At 38.1% G+C, this 22,001-nt stretch overlaps 1 protein-coding gene across 2 annotated transcripts in view; it reads left to right on the forward strand.

The window, feature by feature from the left end:
- LOC125459232 (low-density lipoprotein receptor-related protein 5-like) overlaps positions 1-22,001 on the forward strand; it is a 183,003-nt gene that overhangs the window by 88,901 nt on the left and 72,101 nt on the right. For both annotated transcript variants that reach the window (XM_048545384.2, XM_059652032.1), the window contains exons 6-7: positions 7,436-7,832; positions 8,099-8,270. In XM_048545384.2, the coding sequence (XP_048401341.1) occupies positions 7,436-7,832; positions 8,099-8,270 (569 nt within the window). The remainder of the gene's footprint in view (positions 1-7,435; positions 7,833-8,098; positions 8,271-22,001) is intronic.

Here is a 22,001-nt window from a genome sequence, read left to right on the forward strand (position 1 = left end):
GGTATTTAGTTTCAGTTGTTTTTCCTCAGTCCTTACTTCAAACACTTCAATTCAATTCATTGAGCACCAGTTTCCCTTTCCATAATTATATTGCCATACATCAGCCAAGTTGGTGAAAATACACTTCTATATAGAACATAGAAGAGCACAGCACAGGAACAGGCCCTTCAGCCCGTGATGTTGTACTGAATAGCACGCCAAATTGAACTAATCCCTTCTGCCTGCCCCTCATCCGTATCCCACCATTCCTTGCTTATTCATGTGCTTTTCTAAAAGCCCCTTAAACACAACTATCGTATCTGCTTTCATCGCTACCCCTAGCAGTGTGTTCCACGCACTTACCATTCTCTGTGTAAAAAAAATCACCGTCTTACCTTAAATGCATGCCTGCTGGTGTCAGACATTTCAACTCAAGGAATAATATTCCGACCAAAAACCCTATCTACGCCTCCCATTATAAATTTTTTTAAAAATTAGAACCGTACTTTAATATCGGCTAAGAGAAAAACTTAATATGTATTGCTGAGCCTCCTGAACCAACTGAGATCGTTATTTTGTTGTTTAATTCTTCAATAAATCAAACTTTTAAAGTCCTCAGCACGTTTTCATGCAGTCTTCAATGAGATCTCCCCTCAGCCTCTGCTGCTCCAGAGAAAACAACACTAGTTTGTCCAGCGTCTCCTTATAGCTCATACCCTGTAATCCAGGCATCATCCTGGTAAATCTCTTCTACACCCTCTCCAAAGCCTCCACATCCTTCCTGTAATGTTGGGAACAGAACTTAGTGCCTAACCAAAGTCTTAAAAAGCTGCAACGTGTCATCCTGACTCTTATAGTCCTTTATCACCCCATCTACTTCAGTGGCCACTTTCAGGGAGCTATGGACTAGGACGCCAAGATCGCTCTGTTCATCAATGCTGTTAAAGGTTGTGCCATGAATTGTATAATTTCCCTTGACATTTGACCTCCCGAAGCGCAACACCTCACACATTTGCCCTGATTAAATTCCATTTCCCATTTCTCTTCTCATGTCTGCAATTGACCAATATTCCACAGTATCCTTTGACAAACTCCTACACTGTCCACAACACTTCCTTTGTGTCGACTACAGACTTACTAACCCACCCATCTACGTTTTCATCCGAGTTATTCAGAAACAACAGAGCTCCCAGTATGCATCCCTATGGAACACTGTGAGCTACAGGGTACCCTCAATAGGGTAACAATTGATTGGAACTTAAATGATGTCTGGATAGGAATCCATTTTTCCCAGGTAAGTTAAAGATAAAGTTTATTTGGATACCTTAGTTGAATGATAGGAATAATTGCCTTATTACAAATGAAAAATTGTATTCATAATTAAGTCACTTGACATAAAAGGCAGATTGACATAGTTCCAACCCTTTGAATAATGGGTGAGTGGTGAGATTGTTGATTCACATAGATGATTTCAATTTATGTTAAGCTCCTGATGAAACTGAATCATCACAAGTTAATGCTGAACAGAGGCTAAATATTCACCAAGAAGCGAAGGGGGAAGTTTGGTGACCGAATTTCACATACTGCTCTTGTTCCTTTTCTTGTACCCACCTAAGGCGAAGCTTTGACATGAGCTTGGGAACAATTTGCTGACCCTTTCTGTTACCTAGAGAAAATGAATATCTGTGGCAGGTTGTGACTTGAATTCACGCTGTGCATCATTTCTGGAGCATATTCACACAAAAATATTCCATGAAAGGCACAAGCCTTTTAATAACTTTTGTAAAAGTAATATTGAAGAGTTCATACAAATGCATCAGTGTGTTATTACAGTCATTTAACAGGAAGAGGTATAAATGAAAGAAATAATTTAAATGGAAATTGGATGTGTGTTTATGCAGTTATCAAGTATTTAGTGTTGAGAGAAAAGCAATTTAGTGTTGAGTTTTGTTATGCCTTTTGTATTACTTTTAAGAGTGTTAGAATATATCTTTTTAAGAAAAATAAATCTGAAGTGCTGTTAACTAAAAGGTTTTAAATCATGAGCAATGCCTGAAGTCTAATAGTCTAGTACCTTGTTGAATCTTTTTGACCTTGATTAAAAACTCTGGTGAAGTGTAGAGTTTTGCTGTTTGGCTCCATTTAAATTTCTAACTACCAAAAAAGAGTATTGTGTAATTTTTGCATCATCAATACGTCTCCTAAACAGGACAGTTAGATTTCCAGCCAGTCAGGAGCCAAGCAATATAAACACAATTTTGACAAGCTAGAAAGGTGAGCTTCTTTTATTAGTCTTTGATTGGAAATTTCAGTCTAAATGTCTCCTGCAACCAAGACAGGTAGCCTTTTATTTTGCTTGTATGATTAAAACATTTGCGCTGCGTCTGACATTTTTCTGATTATGCACAGCCATTGGTTTTCCCAGGAAATCTGTAGTAATCCCTTCATATGAGATCATATAACTCATTGATGTAACCTTAAAACAAACCACCGTTTCCATGTCAAATTCCATTGGTGAAAATATATAGAGAGGGAGAATGCACAGAGGCTGTGATTCAATTTCTGAGTTCAGATTATAAGTAAAATCTTATTTTTCTTGGTTTCATCACATTGGAAATCCACAACTGGGTTGCTTTAGTTTTGTGATGTTCACCAAGCTATATGCCACTGCTTTTGCTTGGAATGTTCAATCTCTTAACACTGTCTTAAAGTAACTCTATTTTTCTGGTTGTTGAATACATAAATATGTTTAGAACTATGTACGTTTAAAATATATCTATATTTTACTGTATTGCACATTTTAACCAGTTATGTGCGGTTCAGTTGGAGAAAACCCATGATAAATTCTAGCCATGCCCCAGTGGTAGTGATAGATTATCTAATCATTTCATTGATGTTCATGTGGCTTCTTGAGCATTTATTGGCTGCTTTGTTTTTCAACATTGCAACGGTGACTGTATTTTGTATCAGAATTTTGTTGGCTCTAAAAATGGTTTGGCACATTCTGAGATCTTGATAGATGCTTTTTAATTGCCTATTTGCTCATTTTTACAATGAAAGCATGCTTTGAGAAATGGCACTTCTAAAGCCAGTTAATAACAATAAAGATGGGTGAATTATTACTGTTTCACATCGGAGTGAGTCCATTGCATTTCCATCAAGTGTTCTTGTATTTTGCAATTTTTCAAAATCCCCTCAATGCCTCCAGCTAGCTAGTAGAGCATTCAACTGAAAAAATGTTGCCAGAAAAATTCTCTTTAATCTTTTTCCAATGAAATAAATAATTGTCAAGATGAAAGAATGCCAGACGTGAGTATGGAGAATGTATGTTCAAGCTGGTGTGTGAAATGTCTAGGCTCAAAAGTATTATAGTTTAAAATAGGTAGTTTACTCCTGATAAAACATTTTGGGCTATTGTTATTTTTTGAAATGATACATTCAAATAAAACATTTCGCTTTATTTATGAAAGGACTCTCAGTATGTTAAGAAAACAAGACAGATAAACGATTTCAATCTGACAAAATTACAAACTGTTGAATAAGCCTTGGCAAAGTGTATCAAAAACTATGGCCTGAATGTTATCAAAAATTGTCAATAAATGTTAATTTTGGGAATTTCATGCAGAGTTTCTCCCTGAGAGTTCTACAGGGCTACCTCTCTCAGTTCTCCACGACTCACCAAATTAAAGATGCACAATATTTCATTCATGCTGCCCTTGTGCTTTCTTGCTCACAAACAAGTTGTGAAGCCCTCAAACAGTTGTTACTGATTCTTTTCATGCTGTCCAATGAAAGTTAAAGAAAGCACAGACAAAAAAAACTGCAATTGCCTTTGGGACTAAACTAGGGCTGCTTGCCTTTTGAGCAACAACAAATTTATAGTCAATGAATATTCACTTCACCCAATTCAGATCTATTGGAACAAAACCAGAAAATGCTGCAGAAGCTCAGCAGGTCTGACAGCATCTGGGAAGAAAGCAGAGTTAACGATTCAAGTAACTGCGTTCATCAGAACTATTGAAACTGTCCAACAAAGTCCTGTCTGGCTTGTTGTGCATTTTGTTATACTGTTCCATTATGATGATCGTGGTGTCCCTCCTCTGAAGATGGTAACCACTGTCCCTGCTTTTCAGAGCCCATCACATTCCCTCTTTGTCTGCTGCAGTTTTGTAGGGCACACCATGCGAGGATTACATGGCGCACTCAATCTGGACAGTACTGCAAAGACACCCTCCTCCTCTTCCACCCCCAACCCCCCCCCCCCCCACACCCCCAATACCCTGAGACCAATCCAAGCATCAGGACCTCATCTTCAGAAGGCATGTTGTCTGCTTCACAGTGGCCCTAATCAAGAATGGGCAGCATTGTTTCTACTCTTAGTGTCAGTCTGTGACACAGATACTACCAGACCTGCTGAGCTTTTCCAGCAACTTTGTTTTTGTTCCCGATTTACAGCATCTGCAGTTCTTTTGGTTTTTATTAGAGCTATTTGCACCCTGGTTTCTGAAGTTGGTTTTTCTGTCCCAGTAGCCACCCATGTAAAAAGCATCTCCCCTTCAAATAAGGCAGTTCTCAATAATCCAGGTATCATTATGGTTCCCAGGGTATCTGGCACAGACATCCAAAAAGTAGTAGCGGTGATCACACATGACTAGCACTTTGACCAAATGGAGCTATTTTCTATTGATGAAGTCAGTCTTATTTAATATGGTGCTGCCATTGTGTACAGTGTATAGTGCCCAGCACCTGGGAGGAGCCACCCATATTTGCAAAGTCTTTAGCCCAGGCTGCAGGAATGACTTCATCGCAGGGGGAGTGAAATGAGGCAATATGATCTTGCACATATCGCAGCTTGACAATCTCGATATACTTGTGAGTTAAGGCCTAAGATCTCACACAGCTCCAGTGGAACCTTGCTCTTCAAGGCATTATCGATGAATTGGGTATAGGGACCAAATGTGCTAGTTCCACAATTGGTGGTGACACTAGATCCCTCCATTTTGAATACCACTTAAAGGTAGCACTGAGGATGGCAAGGGAACAGAATGTATTCCAGAATGGGGTCTTCAGTGTTCATGACTTCGGGTGTGGCTTGACAGTGTCACTACTGACCAAGCTAACTGAGTCCTAGAGGAGACAACTGCTAGACTGACTCTGTAGCATGTGGTGAGGGAACTCAAGAGCGAAAAGTATACTTGACCCTCATCCTCATCAAGCTACCAGTTGCAGATGTGTCTGTCCATGACATATCATTAATAGTGACCACTGCACAGTGCTTGTGGAGATGAAGCCCACCTTAACATTTCAGACACTGCCTATTCTGTGCTACATAGGACAGATATCAAACAGTCTATGAATTCAAGATAGCAACCCTTGAGGCATTATGTAAATGTGTCTTCTGCACTGATGTGCTGGGCTCTTCAATCATCGATGATCGGATATTTAAGTAGCAGCAGATTTAAACTTAAATGTGATCTCATGTAACTTCAAGATCCAATAGATCCCCAAATGCACCATTATCATCAGGCCACGGGATCACCTGTGGCTCAATAAGAGTGCAGGTGGACAAGTCAGCACCCGACATACCAAAATATGAGGTGTCCATTGTGTCAAGAACATGGGCAACTTGCATGACCAACTGCTTAAGCAGCAAGTGTTACACAGAGCTAAGCAATTTGACAACCAAATGATCAGATTTGAGCTATGCACTCCTGCCACATCCAGTCGTGAATCTGGTGGATAAGTGAACAATTCGCTGGAGCTGGAGGCTCCTTAAATATCCGATCATCGATGATTGAAGAGCCCAGCACATCAGTGCAGAAGACACATTTACATAATCTCCAGCCAGAAGGGCTAAGTGGAGGATCTATCTCGGCCTCTTCTTGAAGTCCACAGCATTACAGATACCCAACTTCAGCCAATTCAATTCACTCCATGTGATTTCAAGAAACAGTTGGAGACACTATTTACTGCAAAGTCTTTGGATCCTGACATCATTCCAGCAATAATGCTTAAGACTTGTGTTCCAGAACTTACCATACCTCTACCCAAGCTGTTTCAATGCTCCTATTAGACTAGCATCTGTCTGGCAATGTGGAAAATTGCCCAGATTTGTTCTGAACATTCAAGTAACAAACTCAACCCAGTCAATTACTACTGTATCATGATTCTCTCGATAATTAATAAAGTGATGGAAGGGATTATCAACAGTGCTATCAAGCAGCATTTGCTGAGCAATAGTTTTCTCAAGGTTCCATCAGGCCCACTCATCTCCTGACCTTATTAGCCTTCGTTCAAACGTGAATGAAAGAGCTGAATTCTGGTGGGGAGGTGAAATTGACTTTCCTTAACAGTACTAGCAGTGTGTACTATCTACAACATACACTGCAGAAATTCCCCAAGGCTCCTTACTTAGTACCTTCCAAACCCGTGACCACCACTTTCTCGAAGAATAACAGCAGCAGTTATGTTGGAACACCACTACATGCAAGTTCCTGTCTAAGCCAGACTTGGAAATATATCACTGTTCCTTCAGCGTTGCTGGATCCAAATCCTGAATCTCTCTCTCTAACAGCATTGTGGGTATACCACATGGACTTCAGAACTACAAGAAGGCTTTTCATTGGCACGTTCCCAACAACAGTTATGGAAGGGCAGTAAACGTTGGCTCAGCCAGCCAGCAATGCCCACATTCCCAAATGAGCTAAAAAAGATCAGATGGCAGGATTGTTCTGTGAGGACAGATTGAGGAGACTGTGCGCAAGAGGTTAGAAAAAGGAGAGATTATCTAATTGAAGCATAAAAATGCTTCTAGGGCTATACAGAACTGATGCAGGAAAGATGTTTCACCTGGGTGGGGAAATTTTTGGAATTCCCCACTACAGTAGGTTCTGGAATCTCTTTAGTATATTCAAAACAAATGCATTGCTTTCTAGATGTTAAAAGACATTTAAAAAAAGTGTACTGTCAGAAAATGGCATTGAGTAAAAATTGCGTCTTTATCTAGTTGAACGGTTAGGTAGAGTTGAGCAGCCAAATGGACTACTCCTGCTGCTGTTTCATACATTCCTAAAAGTTGGAAGCTGGGGGAGAAGATTAAAAAAGGAAAATCTGGGAATTGGTAGAAGGGAAAAGTATTTAAATGACAAAACTAAAGGAAGCCGCAGAGCAAAAAAGAGATGGTGCAGAGGTAAGTGAAGATGCAAAAGATGTGTCAAGTGGAGTTGTAAATGGGTATAGCCAAACTAACTATTATTAATAATTTTCTGTTAATTGTAGAATGTGCTGTTGCTGTTTCAAACATTTATGAGCAAAGATTATGATCTGGAATTATTGGAACTCCAGTTTCGAGACTTGAAGACTATGTATATCTATCAGGTCTTTTTAATCTATTTACTTAGATGACAATTGTTTAAAGGCAACCCTGGAATTAATGTTTATTCTGCCTTTACAACAGGCGCTGATGAGGTCTTGCTGCTTGCCAGAAGGACAGACCTACGACGTATCTCCTTAGACATGCCAGATTTCACAGATATTATCCTTCAGCTTGATGATATTCGACATACAATAGCAATAGACTACGATCCAGTGGAGGGATATATTTACTGGACGGATGATGAAGTTAGAGCCATTCGTCGTGCATTACTGGATGGCTCAGGGGCCCAGACATTGGTAACTACAGAAATTAACCATCCAGATGGAATAGCTGTTGATTGGATAGCAAGAAATCTTTACTGGACTGATACAGGAACTGATCGCATTGAAGTGACCAGACTTAATGGAACCTCTAGAAAAATACTGATAGCAGAAGGTCTTGATGAGCCTCGAGCTATTGTCCTTAATCCAGTGACTGGGTAGGTGTGCAAAGGTTTTTGGTATAAACACAATTTAAATATTACGTCAGAATAAAAACAAAATAAGTGGTTTTTTCATTCAGTGTTTTAAATTATACGAGTATAAAATTGTTTTGCTGTTTTTGAGTGCCATCTATTGAGAAGTTGAACCATTGACAAAAATGCATCATCAGAATGCCTAGATCATTATTGTAAAGAAAGCAGTGATTTGTGTTGTTGCTTCTGGTTCGCTTCAAAAAAAATTAATTTTATCAATATTCTTGCAGCTACATGTACTGGACGGATTGGGGTGAAAATCCGAAGATGGAACGTGCAAACCTGGATGGCTCTGACCGAATAATTTTAGTAAATACCTCTCTGGGTTGGCCCAATGGCTTGGCATTGGACTATGCTGAAGGCAAACTTTACTGGGGTGATGCCAAAACAGACAAGATTGAAGTAAGTTTTGAAAGGAAACTTGAGCTGGTAATCAGATACCGTTGGAATAAACTAACACTAGATGTTTGGTATGCATTTGGAGCCTTGAATGAAGCAGCGGTGTGCTGTATTGTACTTAATGCCAGGAAGAACTTTTCATTCAGTTGACAGGGTATTTGGGGTTAATATCAGCATTGAAAATGAGCTGCAGAGGTCGGGGTACAAACTCCACGGGTGAAAATGGTACCAATACAGGCAGTGATGATGTCTTAACAATATAAGAAAATCCACACTCTAAATGTAATTTAAACTGTTAAATTAATTGGTATTTAACACATTTTGTTGAGGACAATTATCCTACCTTTTCCTTGTATTGCTTTTGGGATTATATAATTTACACAATTCAAATTTGAGCTAGCACAGCGATTGTAACATTGCTGTTCTGGTAGAATATCAATTGTGATGTTGTCTTTTTCAGATATCTTCATTCAAAGTTGTTCCATTCTAATTATTGGATACTTCTTCAATACTTAAGTACAAAAATACCTTGCATGTTAAACTGTAAAGTCTAGCAACATAACACCAGGGGAATGGAAAATAGGCATTTGATTCACTCTGCATGTTTACATCTGTTTCAGAATCTAGAACATAGAACAATACAGCGCAGAACAGGCCCTTCGGCCCTCGATGTTGTGCCGACCTGTGAACTAATCTAAGCCCCTCCCCCTACACTATCCCATCATCATCCACATGCTTATCCAAGGACTGTTTAAATGCCCCTAATGTGGCTGAGTTAACTACATTGGCAGGCAGGGCGTTCCACACCCTTACCACTCTCTGAGTAAAGAACCTGCCCCGACATCTGTCTTAAAAATATCACCCCTCAATTTGTAGCTATGCCCCCTCGTCCAAGCTGCAGTCATCATCCTCGGGATATAATCTCACCGACCATGAATATTTTCTACCTCACATTCTTATCATCATATTCTTTACTAAATGAAGCATTTGACCTAATTCCTTTATGAAAACTGTGTGTACAGTTCTTAAATTACTTGGTTTTGGAATTCAAGCATTGCTGACTAATCATCATTTCTTGCTCAAACCTAGTTGCTCTTGAGAAAGTGATAATGAGTCATCTATTTAATTTGTTGAATCAACAAATTAGGAAGTCCCAGGAATCTAACGCGGTGACAGCAAAGGAATGGTGAAATAATACCAAGTCAAGCACCTCATTTGGCTTTTCTCACTTCAGCAATCTTTGCTGTCAGTTTCAGAGATTTATCTACCCTCAGTTGAAGGTCTTTCTACTGGTCAATATAATATACCACTATTCTGTTTAATACAGCTCCTGCTTATAGTTCCATATTTCCATGCTATTTTGTGTGTATTCTCAAAATTATACCTTTCATTGAATGGCCAATTTACCAAATACATGGCTATGGAGTACGATACTTATTTCTTACATGGACAACATCAAAAATGAAGAAACTATTAAAGTTAAGCTTGTGGAAACTGGAGTTTAATGTTAAATTTTACTTTCCTATTTTAAAGAAAACTATCTTTCCAGATTCACGTTATATTTCCCCTTTTGCTATTCTAAAGATCTAAGGAAAGTATTATATGGAATTTAATATTGAAAAAGGTATGATAATCCATACTATCTGAACATAATAGTTAGGATAAGTACGTACCTATTCGGGAGTCTCGGCATTTGTTACATTATCTTCCTACTGCCTTGTATGAGGCCGTTGAGACAAAAAAGAAATTTAACTTGATATAACTTGAACATGAAATAAGAAGACACTATCAAAATGCTCTTTCTAATATGTTGATAGAGTGATAACAAAATTGTGACTGTGAAATCATGTTGATTGAAGGCAAATCTTTATCTTAGGTTTTATGCCTCAACTGGAAAATATCTTAATGGGAATGTTGATCAATGTAAACATACAGCAAAGAGTAGAAACACTCAGTGAAACCCACCCAGCATACCAGCATGTTGCACAGCTGGCATAATTCGGCACCTCACAATTAAAAAATATTTTTATGGTCTTGTGGTACTTTTGCCCTCTAGAACTAAATCATGTGGCATACTTAACTTCTTAAAATTCTACATGCATTTCATCCATGTAATTTAATTTGGGAGGGAGGGAGGAATGTTGACAGCTGTAGTGAGTTGTATAGGTTTTCATCTTTGTAACTGCACTGGTGGCACTTCCTTCGAATGTTACTTGACAAATTGTTTCAATATATATTTTAATATATTAAAGCTGTTGGAAGAATTCGCTATGAATTGAAGATTAAAATGTAGGGCTATGTAGCAGGCATGAGTATGTGTTAAATTTCATGCAGTAAAACCAGCAATTATTTCTCTGCTGGCAGAATGCTTTGCATCTGTGCTGTTCAGTTGCAGCACAAAGAAGCCAGTCACTTCATTAAAATCTTGTATTCTGAAGAAGCCATTTGGCACAGCTTGTCAAACCTTTCGTGACACCAGACTATATAGGGCTTTCCTTAAAGCTTTGGCACCCTGTGGTAACATTGTTTGCAACTAAAAAAAACCTTTGAATTGGCAGAGACTGAAAAAATGTGATAAATGAAAGTATATTAAAATTTTACATGCTTTGAGTAAATGGAATGATTTACAAGTTGAGCAAAATAGAATTTGTATGCAAATAGATACTTTTATAGCAGATTTGGATTTGTTTTACATGGATTAAGGTACAGAAGCAGGGATAAAGAAAATGTTTTTGTGTCATAGCTGACTCTGCAAAGCTCATTACGAGCAAATTTTTTCCCCCTAATAAGTTTCATTGCTGCATTATAATAATGCGAGGAGTAGACAAAGGGAAAGTGTACAGCATCGTGTAATGTCTCCATTTTGTTCAGATTGTACTTGCATCATCTGCAACCTTTAAGAAAAGGAAACAAAAGCTTCAGCTGTCTTGGAGATAACTAATGAGTTACCTTGTGTTGTAAGAAGCATAGGTATTAGCCACCGCTGGAATGATTCCTGTGCAGACTACCATGTTTAAAGTCCGTTCACCCGGAACATTTCAGGCGATCAGGTCAAAACCAACAAAGCCAAGGCAGATTTGTAGAAAACAATAGCTCAATTAGTCACTGCAAATGAATTTACTCAGGAATTAACTAGAGTTGGTGAGTGTTATTCATCATTCTCTGGAACTGTATTTCCACCTTTGCTTTCAGCACAGCCTACCCATTCTCTCCTATTCTCAGCTCTAATTATCATTTAATTAAGTTCTCCACTGTCCTGGTTTACGATCAATGATATCCTCAATTGCTTACCCTTTTGATAGCACTTTCTGGCCTCCTTCTCTACCTGTATCTCACCTCCCCCTCCCACCCACAACAACTTTTTCCTAACTGCAACCTGTTGTGATGAACAGTCACTGGACTTGAGGGGTTAACTCTACTTATCACACATGCTGTCAGCCCTGCTGAGCTTTGTCAGCAATTAATTTTTTTGTTTCAGAGTTCCAGCATCCGCATTTCTTTGTTTTTCATTGCTTAGATCAACACCCCATTTACATGGTTAACTATTCACTCCCTCCACTACCAACACAGCAGCAGCGGAGTATACTATCTGCAAGATACAGAGGCAGCTCACCAAGGTTCTTTTCATAGCCACTTCCAAGCTCTCAACTTCTACCACCTAAAAGGACAAGCATAGCAGATACGTGAGAACACCATCACCTAAAAGCTCCTCACACAAATCTCGGAGTTATATCACTGTTCCTTCATTGTTACTGGGTCAAAATCCTGGAACTCCCTTCCTCAGCATTGTGGGTCTCGCAATACCAGGTGTACTGCAGCTACGACCTTCTTGGGAACAATTAACATTAGGCAATAACTGTTGATTGTTCCAGTGACCCCTCACATCCCATAAATTTAAAAAAAGGGTATGTAAATCTCATATCAGTTGTCCATCTAGCTGTGCTCTTTACAGTCATGTTTCCAGCATGATCTTGTGATATATTTATTAATGGTTAACTTCATAGAATCTCCTAAATAGATGGCATTTTGCAATCTCCTTTCACTGTTCCAACAATGTCTTTGGCAGTACATTGAAAACTCAAAAACTGGAGAGGGTGTGTCAGATGGTTTGTTTAAAAAATCTCAAATCTGAACTCAAACCTGTCCACTTGCACTTTGAACAGAAGCTTTGATATTGACTTTGAGGCCGAGGAGAAGCTAACCCAGGATTGTTGCACCTGGCACAGCTGAATAAAAAGTGGTGTTTCCTCGTTGAAAACCAAGTGTAAATCAGTGACACAAAAAGAAAACATGATGGGGGAGTCCCAAGTCACTAAATCATCCAAAATCATAGGAGACATCTTGACTTACTTGCAATGGGAGCTGCCATTCTGGGTGTACAATTATAAATAGAGCAATAGATATGTTTCACTGTATGAAGTTCTCAACAGTTAATTTTCCTTTGTGTAAGCTACTTGCTTGTGTACACACTGGACAGGATCCTTATGTTGACTTGGTGGACGGAAGGGCTAAAACAAACATTTTGAAACTTATTTTCAGAATCATAAGGAAATACAGCACTCTGATTAAATTGCTACACAATATTATTAAAAGGAAAATGATTTGATTAAAGCATGTTTGTTTATGGATTTGAACAGACATCTGACTTTTAACACTCTGTGTTTACGAGGTTTAAATAATATTCTTCAATGGTTGTTTGCATTGAGCAAAACTATTAGTAAACCAACCAAGTCACACTAAGTCAAACATTCATGATTAAAAATACTTCAAGTACCATGTTACGTTGTTGCAATATTGGAGAAGTTTATTTTAAACATTAAAAGTGCTGACAAATCTGCTTTTATTTTTTCCCACCCCCTACCCCATCCTTTCTTCACAAAATAGCTCTTTCTGTTTAACTGTCTTTTCTGAGTATGACGTTAGTAATGCACTTTTTTTTCTTTTTGGGCTTTTGTTGAATCTAAATGACATTAGTACTCAATCATGGTTGCAGAATGAGGCTCGTCTTTCAGGGTTTTTGATTGACCGGCATGGTTCTGTGGGAAAGGAAGCTGTCCTTTTCTTGACAGGAGGTGACCCTCACCTTCTACTCTAACAATGAAGACATAATGGGGACCTGATTGGGATGTATGAGAATCCCCAAAGTCTGCCACACATTCCTTTTAACGGAAATGTCTCGCACTCAAACTTCCATTTGACAATCTTTTACCATTCCTTTCATAGATGCACTGCAAAGCCACTGAAATGTATTGATTTTATTCAAAATCTAACAAATTAAGTTAAAATCTTAGACAAGTAAAGACAATTAAGGTTAATATTTTTCTTACTGATTATTTTTCCCAATAAATTACCTGAATAAACGTTGTGATTGAAAATGCTGGCAAATATAATTATTGATAGTACGCACATATGTGTTTTTGCTGTATTTCTTTATAGTGTTCAGTGTCACTGATAAAATAAACATCAGGTTTGTTGATTGAAAGGACTTGAATATGCCTTGTGGCATTTGGAATGTGCCTATTCACTGCCCGAATGACTATAAATGGAAGACTTTGAGTCATGTAGCTCTCCTCTCAGGCTCCCTGTGTAGCTACCCTTGTGTCTCTGAAAGCTGAATTCTGAAAAGAACCTTGTTCCTTCTGGCAAACTAAATTATTCCTGGAACATCTTTTCTTCTTTCAATCTTGAGAAAGGACTATGGCCATAAATTTCTTTCCAAGCTGTGCTCCGCCTTATTTCTGAGTTTGTAGGATGACCCATGTACCAATAGCTGCGTGACGAAATAACCAGAGATGCATTTCTGTGTAACTTAATGTACAAAAAGATAAGTATGGGGTAACTTCAGCATTCTCCAAGCTTTACATTGAAAATTTGTTTCTAGTCTGCTTCCAAAGGTAGTTTCTTTTATCTTTCCTACCATATCTTGGAAATCAGGTTAAATTGTTGGCACCTGATTCTTGAAGTGTTTTAAAAATAACCATGGATGTGTGTTGCTTTTTGTCGAGTGTCTTTTTTTCTTTAAATCCTCTGTTGCTTTCTGACAGCTATCATTGCAATTTTAAGTTTTTAAATGGAAATGTCCTTTGAGATCAATATTCTTTTAATCCTACAGTAGAGTGTTGTCACAACCTAAACAGTTGTTAAAAGGAAAGATAAAGTTTATTAGGTGTGAGTAATACTTGAAACACTCGAAGTGAAATCCACCCCACCCTCCCTGTAATGTGAAAGAAGTTTGTACTTGTATATCAGGTTGAATCTCGTGAAATAATAAATAACGTACAATAATTGTCATCACTGATTTCACATCAATGCTGCATATGGAACCTTACTAATAAAGTTGTTGTGATTATTATGCATATTTTAAATGGTGACCTGGAAAGGAAAGTGGATTCTATCCAAAATATGGTGGTCCTGGTAATAATGTTGTCATCATAATTTCTAAAATATTTGTTGCCAGCATTGAGCCTGTTGTCTGTAACACGGCCTATATTGCACCATCAATGATCTAGCTCCTCCTATGTGTTGTTTCATTACTCGGAATACATTTTTGACAGCATTAATTTTTTAAAAAATGACAAAGAACATGGCGGAAACTTCAAACATAACCAATGCTTTAGTATATCAAGTACATCAAATGGACTCTACTTGACCTTTTCATGTATTTACACTAGTTTTGTTGTAGAATTTCCTTACTTACGACTGTTTATTCTTCTATTTAAAATATCTCAAGATGTCTATCAATAATTGATGTGCAGATTATTTTTGTGTGAGGCTTTAGTACATATTTAATTGTATAATATTTGCTTTGGCAGTGATAAATTAAATTAAAGTTAGCATCTGAAATCCATCTACAATACATTTACATGACAGCACTAGTAAAAAAATTCTTGCATAGAAAAAAAACTTTTATTTTACATTTTAGTCAAAGTTATCAGCCTAAAGCTGTGAAGGGAATTGCAGCAGTTATGTAATTTTTATCCATGTGATGAACAAGCTAAATGGATAGTTGACTTATCAGATATGTGAGAATCCTTTGTTGTGCCGACATCACACTTATTTTTACAATGGTTAGCCTGCACAAGTTGGGGAAATTTGGCATGGCCAATCCACCTAACCTGCACATCTTTGGAAAGGAGGAGGAAACTCACGCAGATACAGGGAGAAAGTAAGAAATCCTCACAGGCAGCCAACCAATGCTAGAATTGAACTTGGGTCCTTCGCGCTGTGATGCAACAGAGCTAACCATTATGCCATTGTGCCACCCCTTGTAAGTCATGTCTGTATAACTTCTGGTTTGTACAATATAATTTATACATCATCTTGTAATACAGAACTTTGCTGGTGATTAGAAATAAATTGGATCATGCCATTATGTAATAATTGGAGTGCCATTGTGGTACATGGCAGGGTGTCTGTTATTTCTACAATCCCCAGCAAATTGAGATTAAATTGAACTTGCTTTGTCCCTCCAACACAACTACCAACAGACCAGGGATGGCTAGGAGAAGAAATAAATTTATAAAAATATGAAATGTTACCCTAGATCATTGACAATGTGCCTACTTATTGTTCAGCTACAGTGGGTTTGAAGTTAGCCCAGAGCAGTGATTGTCATATTTAAGTGAGACCTCAGTTCCTCCAGTTTAGGAAGTTATTTGAATTTAACAGCTGGGAAATCTGACAGCTAAAGGAAGGCAATTACTGCCTGATAGAACAGGAGTGCTCTGTCAGTATTAGAAATAAATGTCCCTTTAAGGGCCAACGAGAACAGTTCCAGAGTTGGTTGGAGGCAGGTGATACTCATAGGACCAGAGGACATAATCTCAGAAAAAGGGGCCATGTGTTTAAGGCAGAATTCCTTTTCTGAGAGTGGAGAATGTGGGGAATTCTTTACCACAGAAGACTGTTGAGGCTGAGTTATTAACTATACTCAAGACTGGCATATATTTTCAGAAGTAAGGGAATCAAGGGTTATTGGGAAAAGGCAGGAAAGTGGATTTAAGGATTATCAGATCAATCATGACATTAAAATGGTGAATAAGATTCAATTGTTTGGCTGGCCTACTTCTGTTCCTGTATTGTGTGGTTTTATGGTCTTATTTCTTTGTTTATGAAATTTCATTGTGTTTTCAATTCAGCTTCTACTTCTGGTTTTAATTTTTCATTTTCGTAATTTTTATGTTGTAATGTTCTTGGTTACGCATAATGTCCATGTTCTCAGCATATTGCATGTTATTTGTTTCATGGGATATGAGCTTCACTGGCTAGCTTAACGCTTGCTGCCCATCTCTCGTTGTCCTTTATTGATGTGTACTTTCAGAAATTTGCTATCTGTGCATATGCATTTCCATAGTTCCTTCCTTAAGTACTAATAAATGGATATTTCTACATCTCATGACCATAGAATACTGTAGTACAGAGGAAGGGCCACTTGGGATACGTAGGGTTGGGAAATTACTTCTGGCTTGTGCAGTGATCCACTTAGTTGGGATCAATTTATGCTTTGTTCAACAGTTTGTGGTGAAATTTTATAAAGGGAAATCCCTGTTTACCTTTACTCAATTTGCCCTCTGACGTTTGAACTAACTTTATTGAGTAAAGCTCATTGCTTGTATTGAGTGGGAGCAACCAGTCATGGATCAAGTGTGTGTTGTGTATATATACATGTAGACATAGTCACAGTATTACATAAAAAAATGTTTCCTAAGACCATATTTCTTGCTTGAACTGCTTGCTGGTTTGGTTACTGTGTACTCATGACCTCTCTATTCTAACTTACTTTAGTCGTGAGACAAATATTAAAATAAGCTCCTAAGGAGATGGAGACCACAGGAATAGCAAAATATGCTTTGTGGAAGAAGCACGAGAGTGTCATTGATTAGTTTAAATAAAGGTAATTACCAGAAAAAGAGCTATAGGGAGGAATACAAACAGGCATGCTGGAGGTAACATGTAGGTCAGGTAGCATTTGTGGAGAGAGAAAGAAACATGGCATGTTTCAAGTCAGTGAACCTTGTCAAAACTAAGTCAGTTGTTTTTATTCACATTGCATTGCATTTCATTTTAAAATGTCATTTCAGAAAAAAATTATCGTTTACTAATATTAAATTTTTCATGTATTTGCCTAATCCAAACTGGGTAGAAGCTTTGAGGTTGGTGTTCTTGACTATTTAATATAATACTTTGTCTTGTAAAACATGATCGTAAAGCAAAAAAGATCCTGCACTGGCACGTTTTCATTGATACTGATCAGAAACAAACTCCTGTTAGTCTGTAATGTAATAGCAATTTGCTGAAAATATCCTGTGTTGAGAAAATTGCTTGTCATGCCTGTTGGCAAAGTTTAATTACTGAAATAATTTAATAAGCTAGTGTTAGCTTGAAGAATTCAGAAGTTAAACTGAATATTCTAGTCTAAATGCATTAATTGGTATTTCAATATTTTAAGTTATCAATTTTTCTAAAATTTATGAGCCTTGCTCCATTTATACCAGCATACACAAATAAAAATAGAAAAAGCGCAAAGGATAAATCAAGTCAAGTTTTTTGAAAATGAAATAATGATTTTCAATATGGGTTCCATTATCTTTTAGATATTGCAAAATGTGTGGAGAGCCAGCATTTTATAACACTATTTCACACTTGCAATGATTGATTCTTTTCCTGTCTTTCTCTACAAAGCTAGCTTGCTTTTGACCAGGGAATGGCAGTGAAGAAACAAGTAAAGGAAAATCTAGGATATTTAGCAGTATCAAGATTTTGCTCATCTTCAGGATCTAAAGACAAATGTTAGAAAAAAGTTTGAATTATTTATAAAGTAATCAAAACTCAAAAATCTTGTTACAACATCCAGATTTCATGTGAACAGACTTATTGTATAATATAAGTAAACCTTACTTTATTATAAATTTCTCACTTCTTTTAAATAAGAGGCCGACAGTCCATCATCGTTGGCTTGAAAAGAGAAAAAGCTGAAATCTGAAGAGAATCAGCTTGTTAATTAACAAATCTTTCTCCTGGCAAAATTTCACAATTTTTTGCTGTATGGATTCAACTGATTCCTTTGTTTGACACAACCAGCAATGGTTAAAAATACAATCAGACATTTGTTACTGTCATAGTAATGAGCACCGTGATTTCATTCCAAGTAAATTGTGAAAGCCGTGTATGACAGCAACTATGCACTGAATCTAATAAAAGCAAACTACTACAGATGCTGGAAATCTAAAATGAACAAAAAGTGCTGGAGAAACTCAGCGAGTCTGGCAGATTCTGGGGAGAGAGAAACAGAGTTAATGTTTTAGCCCAGTAGGAATTCTTCAGAATGGTGTTTGTTACCATACCAGAAATAGACTGCCATTTTTGTTGAATTTCGTACAGGAGTTCTCTTCACAAGCCCTATTGGGTTATATTCCCAAACTTGCCTCAAAACTGAGATGAGGAGAAACAACTTCAGTTGAAGGTTGTGACTCTGTGGAAGTCACTGCCCCAGAGTGCAGTGGAGGCAGAATCAATTAACAAATTCAAGATGGAAATAGATACATTTCAAATGAAAAGCAGGATAAAGGGAAATGGGAAGCAGGCAGGAAAGTTGAGTAGAGACTAGGAAGAGATCAGCCATGATCATATTAAATGGTGGATTGGGCTTGAAAGGCTGAATTGTCTGCTCCTGCTCATAATTCCTGTGTTTCTATTTTGATCAAACATTAATTTCTTCTCACACAGTGGGTTTAGCATTCACCATGCGATCTAGCAAGCCTTATTTAAAGGATCTGGCATCGGAAAGGAAAGGGTCACTCATTTAGAGCCACCTCCCTCTCCTCGTTTTTCCTATTTCCTCTCTTCGCCCTGCTTCTAACCCCTCTCTTCTGTTATTCAGTACAACTGTGATTAGGTAGAACTTTCACTGTCACAGGTATTCCTTGTTCCGAGCAAAGATCTGCTGCTATCAGTCAGTGTATGAGTGACTTCTAACAAAATGGGACTTCGCTAAAAGTGGTAATAAGGAGTTCTTACAGTTTGCCACCTGCTTCACCTCCATGAAGTACCACCCTTCATATCATCTTGTTATAATTGCTAATTTAAACGTGGCTGTCCATGTAGCCGTGTATTTTAGACCCTATATTTAAAGATTTAGATATAAGCTTCATAACTAAACAAAAAGCCACCTCATTTATAACATTAGAAACACTGAAAAATGCATATGGTAAATCATGTGTTGTTCTGTTCCACTGCATTCCCCTAGTCCCGTTCAATAGGAAACATCTGTTTCTTTGCTTAATACATCACTCCAACTGAACAGTTCAACACAACAACTCAGTTTGTGGATTTGTAAATATTTGTAACATCAATTTAATTGTAGAAGGCATTGTCAAATACTGGATGATGTGCAAGAATATTTGCTGTTGACTGATTTTAGTTTTCTGTGAACCAGACATTGTGACAGGTCGCAAAGAGACCCTGTGAGACTGACCAGAGTGCAGTGTCTCTCCTTGTCATGCTTGACCTCTCTGCAGATTTTGATGAAGAGGATCTAACCACTCTTCTGCAGACCCATTGTCCATCCAATTAGGATGGGTGGCTTTTTGTTCCCTTATTAATTTTGTGCTGTACAGTTAATTATAAACACTATATACATCAACAGCATCCCTATTTTATACTTTGCAATGAACAGTATGAGGAAAATGGATGACTATAAACAGTACACTGGAATGTTTTAAAAAAAGGACAGAAACAAATATGTTCGTTTGATTAAAAGGGTCTGTTCAAACATGTTTTCAATAATCCTTAACTGATGTTGATAAAGATGAAGAGCTACCATTCCACCTTGCAACATTGTGTGGCAGAATTTTCTAGGTGTTTGAATGACTTGGACCGTGGCAAGATTTGTGGCAGTCTCAGATGATAATTCTGGTGAGGTCCGTCTCAACAATGGGAGTGTCTCGCCCACCTTTTTGACTTTTGACAAGTCCCGAGGTGAATTTCACATAAGGCAGCAGTGAGTTGCCAATTAAGGAAGAATGTTGTTTGCCAAACACCTTGATGCCCCAACTTGCGTTATTAACATTCATAGTTCTATCTTGCCAAACTCACTGAACAATCCAGTTGTTGAGAAGAATCAGCGTGTAAACCAGGTTCTGAATCTGGCAGATTCAATTCACTGCTTGCTCCAAATGACTTACATGTTGCATACCACCAGAGTGTAGCTCACAGCACCAGCAACGTGTGCCCCTCATCAACGGACTTGCCATTACCATCTTGGCACTTTATTGATCCACTTACAGGTCACTTCAGAAGTATAGACTTGCATTGTAGGATGCAGCAGCTACTAGCATTGAAAAGTTGCAGCAGGAACAGTTTACACACGGGGGCAGGAACCCAATTCGTGTCTGGATCAGGCTGCATTGCATGGCTGCTGTGTTGCTCGTTTAGCTCTCACTCTTTAATTTAGTGCATACCTGCATGCTCTTAAGTATCCATGCCTGCATCACTTTCCTTGCCACGCTTGGAACTTCCAAGGAGCTGCTCCTCCAATCGGAGGCCTTTTCTCTCCCAGATCTATGTCTGTAGGCTTACTGGTGAACTTATCAGCAATATACACAGGAGAACTGGTCATTGATTAGAGGAACCATGATCAGCTTGAGGCCTGGATCCATGGCATCTGGGATCAGGACTCTGAATAGGATTCTCTCAGGGAGACTTTGGCTTGGGGATGAGGAAAAAGAGATGAGTTGAGCCTCAGGGAGAGAGCTTGGGAAGGTGCTTAGAGTAGTACCATGGAGAGAAAGCATGAGAAGGAGGTGAAGGAGATGAGTGCTGCAAGGGGAAAAGGCAGTGACAGCCAGATGGCGGAGGGAACCTGCGAGCTGCACAGTGACGATGAGAGGGGTAATGGTAGTCAAGCTGCCGGATTCGTCCTGTTAATTTTTCTTTCTTTTCGTTTTCAATCAGAAATCAACTTTTTTAGCAAGTTACATTTAAGTTTATCCTCTGGAAAAAAATCAGCCATTTTCATTTCAGCATAAAATGTTTACTATTGGGGTAACAGTCAAGGTGTTAATTAAACCTAACATCCTCAGGTCAGCACCTGTCACCATACTGTTTGCTGGTGATCATGATTTGGGGTTGGTTCCTTTCTTTTTCTGAATCTAGTTCCACTTCTTAGCCAAAAAGGGGAAAAACCTGGTTGTTTTATTAAGTTTTTTGATACTTTGCACTTTTCAGTGGCCATTTTTATTAATTAACAATTTAAAACAAGTTATCAATTTTTTTGAAGAACATAATTTTGCTGTTGTGGCAACCCTTACCCTTTTGAAATTTGCTCACTGGCCTCCCAATGGAAGAGAAAAATTTAAACATGCCTTCCCCTATTCAAAAAGGTTGATGACCCTTGGTATAAAGGATAGGCTAAATACAGAATACCTAGTTCCTCTGGCCAGGGAATCCTGAGCAAGGGGACACGTGAGCAGTAATTACCCTGTGGAATTTAGGGTCATTATGTCGATTGCACACAGATGTTTATGAGCCAGAATGCAATGCTTTATTGATAGAAAACAATTTGCGAAACAACCTGAAACTGAGAAGTACTGTGCAGTGTGCAACGTGTGCTTAGTAAACAATGGGATTCGGAATAACCTCAGACTAAGTTTATAGTAGAAGGTGCATTTTGTAAGTATAAAGGGACAATCTATCTCAAGCATAATTTTACATTAGTAGAGTAATGAATTCTGTACT

Source organism: Stegostoma tigrinum, chromosome 17 (assembly GCF_030684315.1).
Source record: "Stegostoma tigrinum isolate sSteTig4 chromosome 17, sSteTig4.hap1, whole genome shotgun sequence".
Classification (NCBI taxonomy): Eukaryota; Metazoa; Chordata; class Chondrichthyes; order Orectolobiformes; family Stegostomatidae; genus Stegostoma; species Stegostoma tigrinum.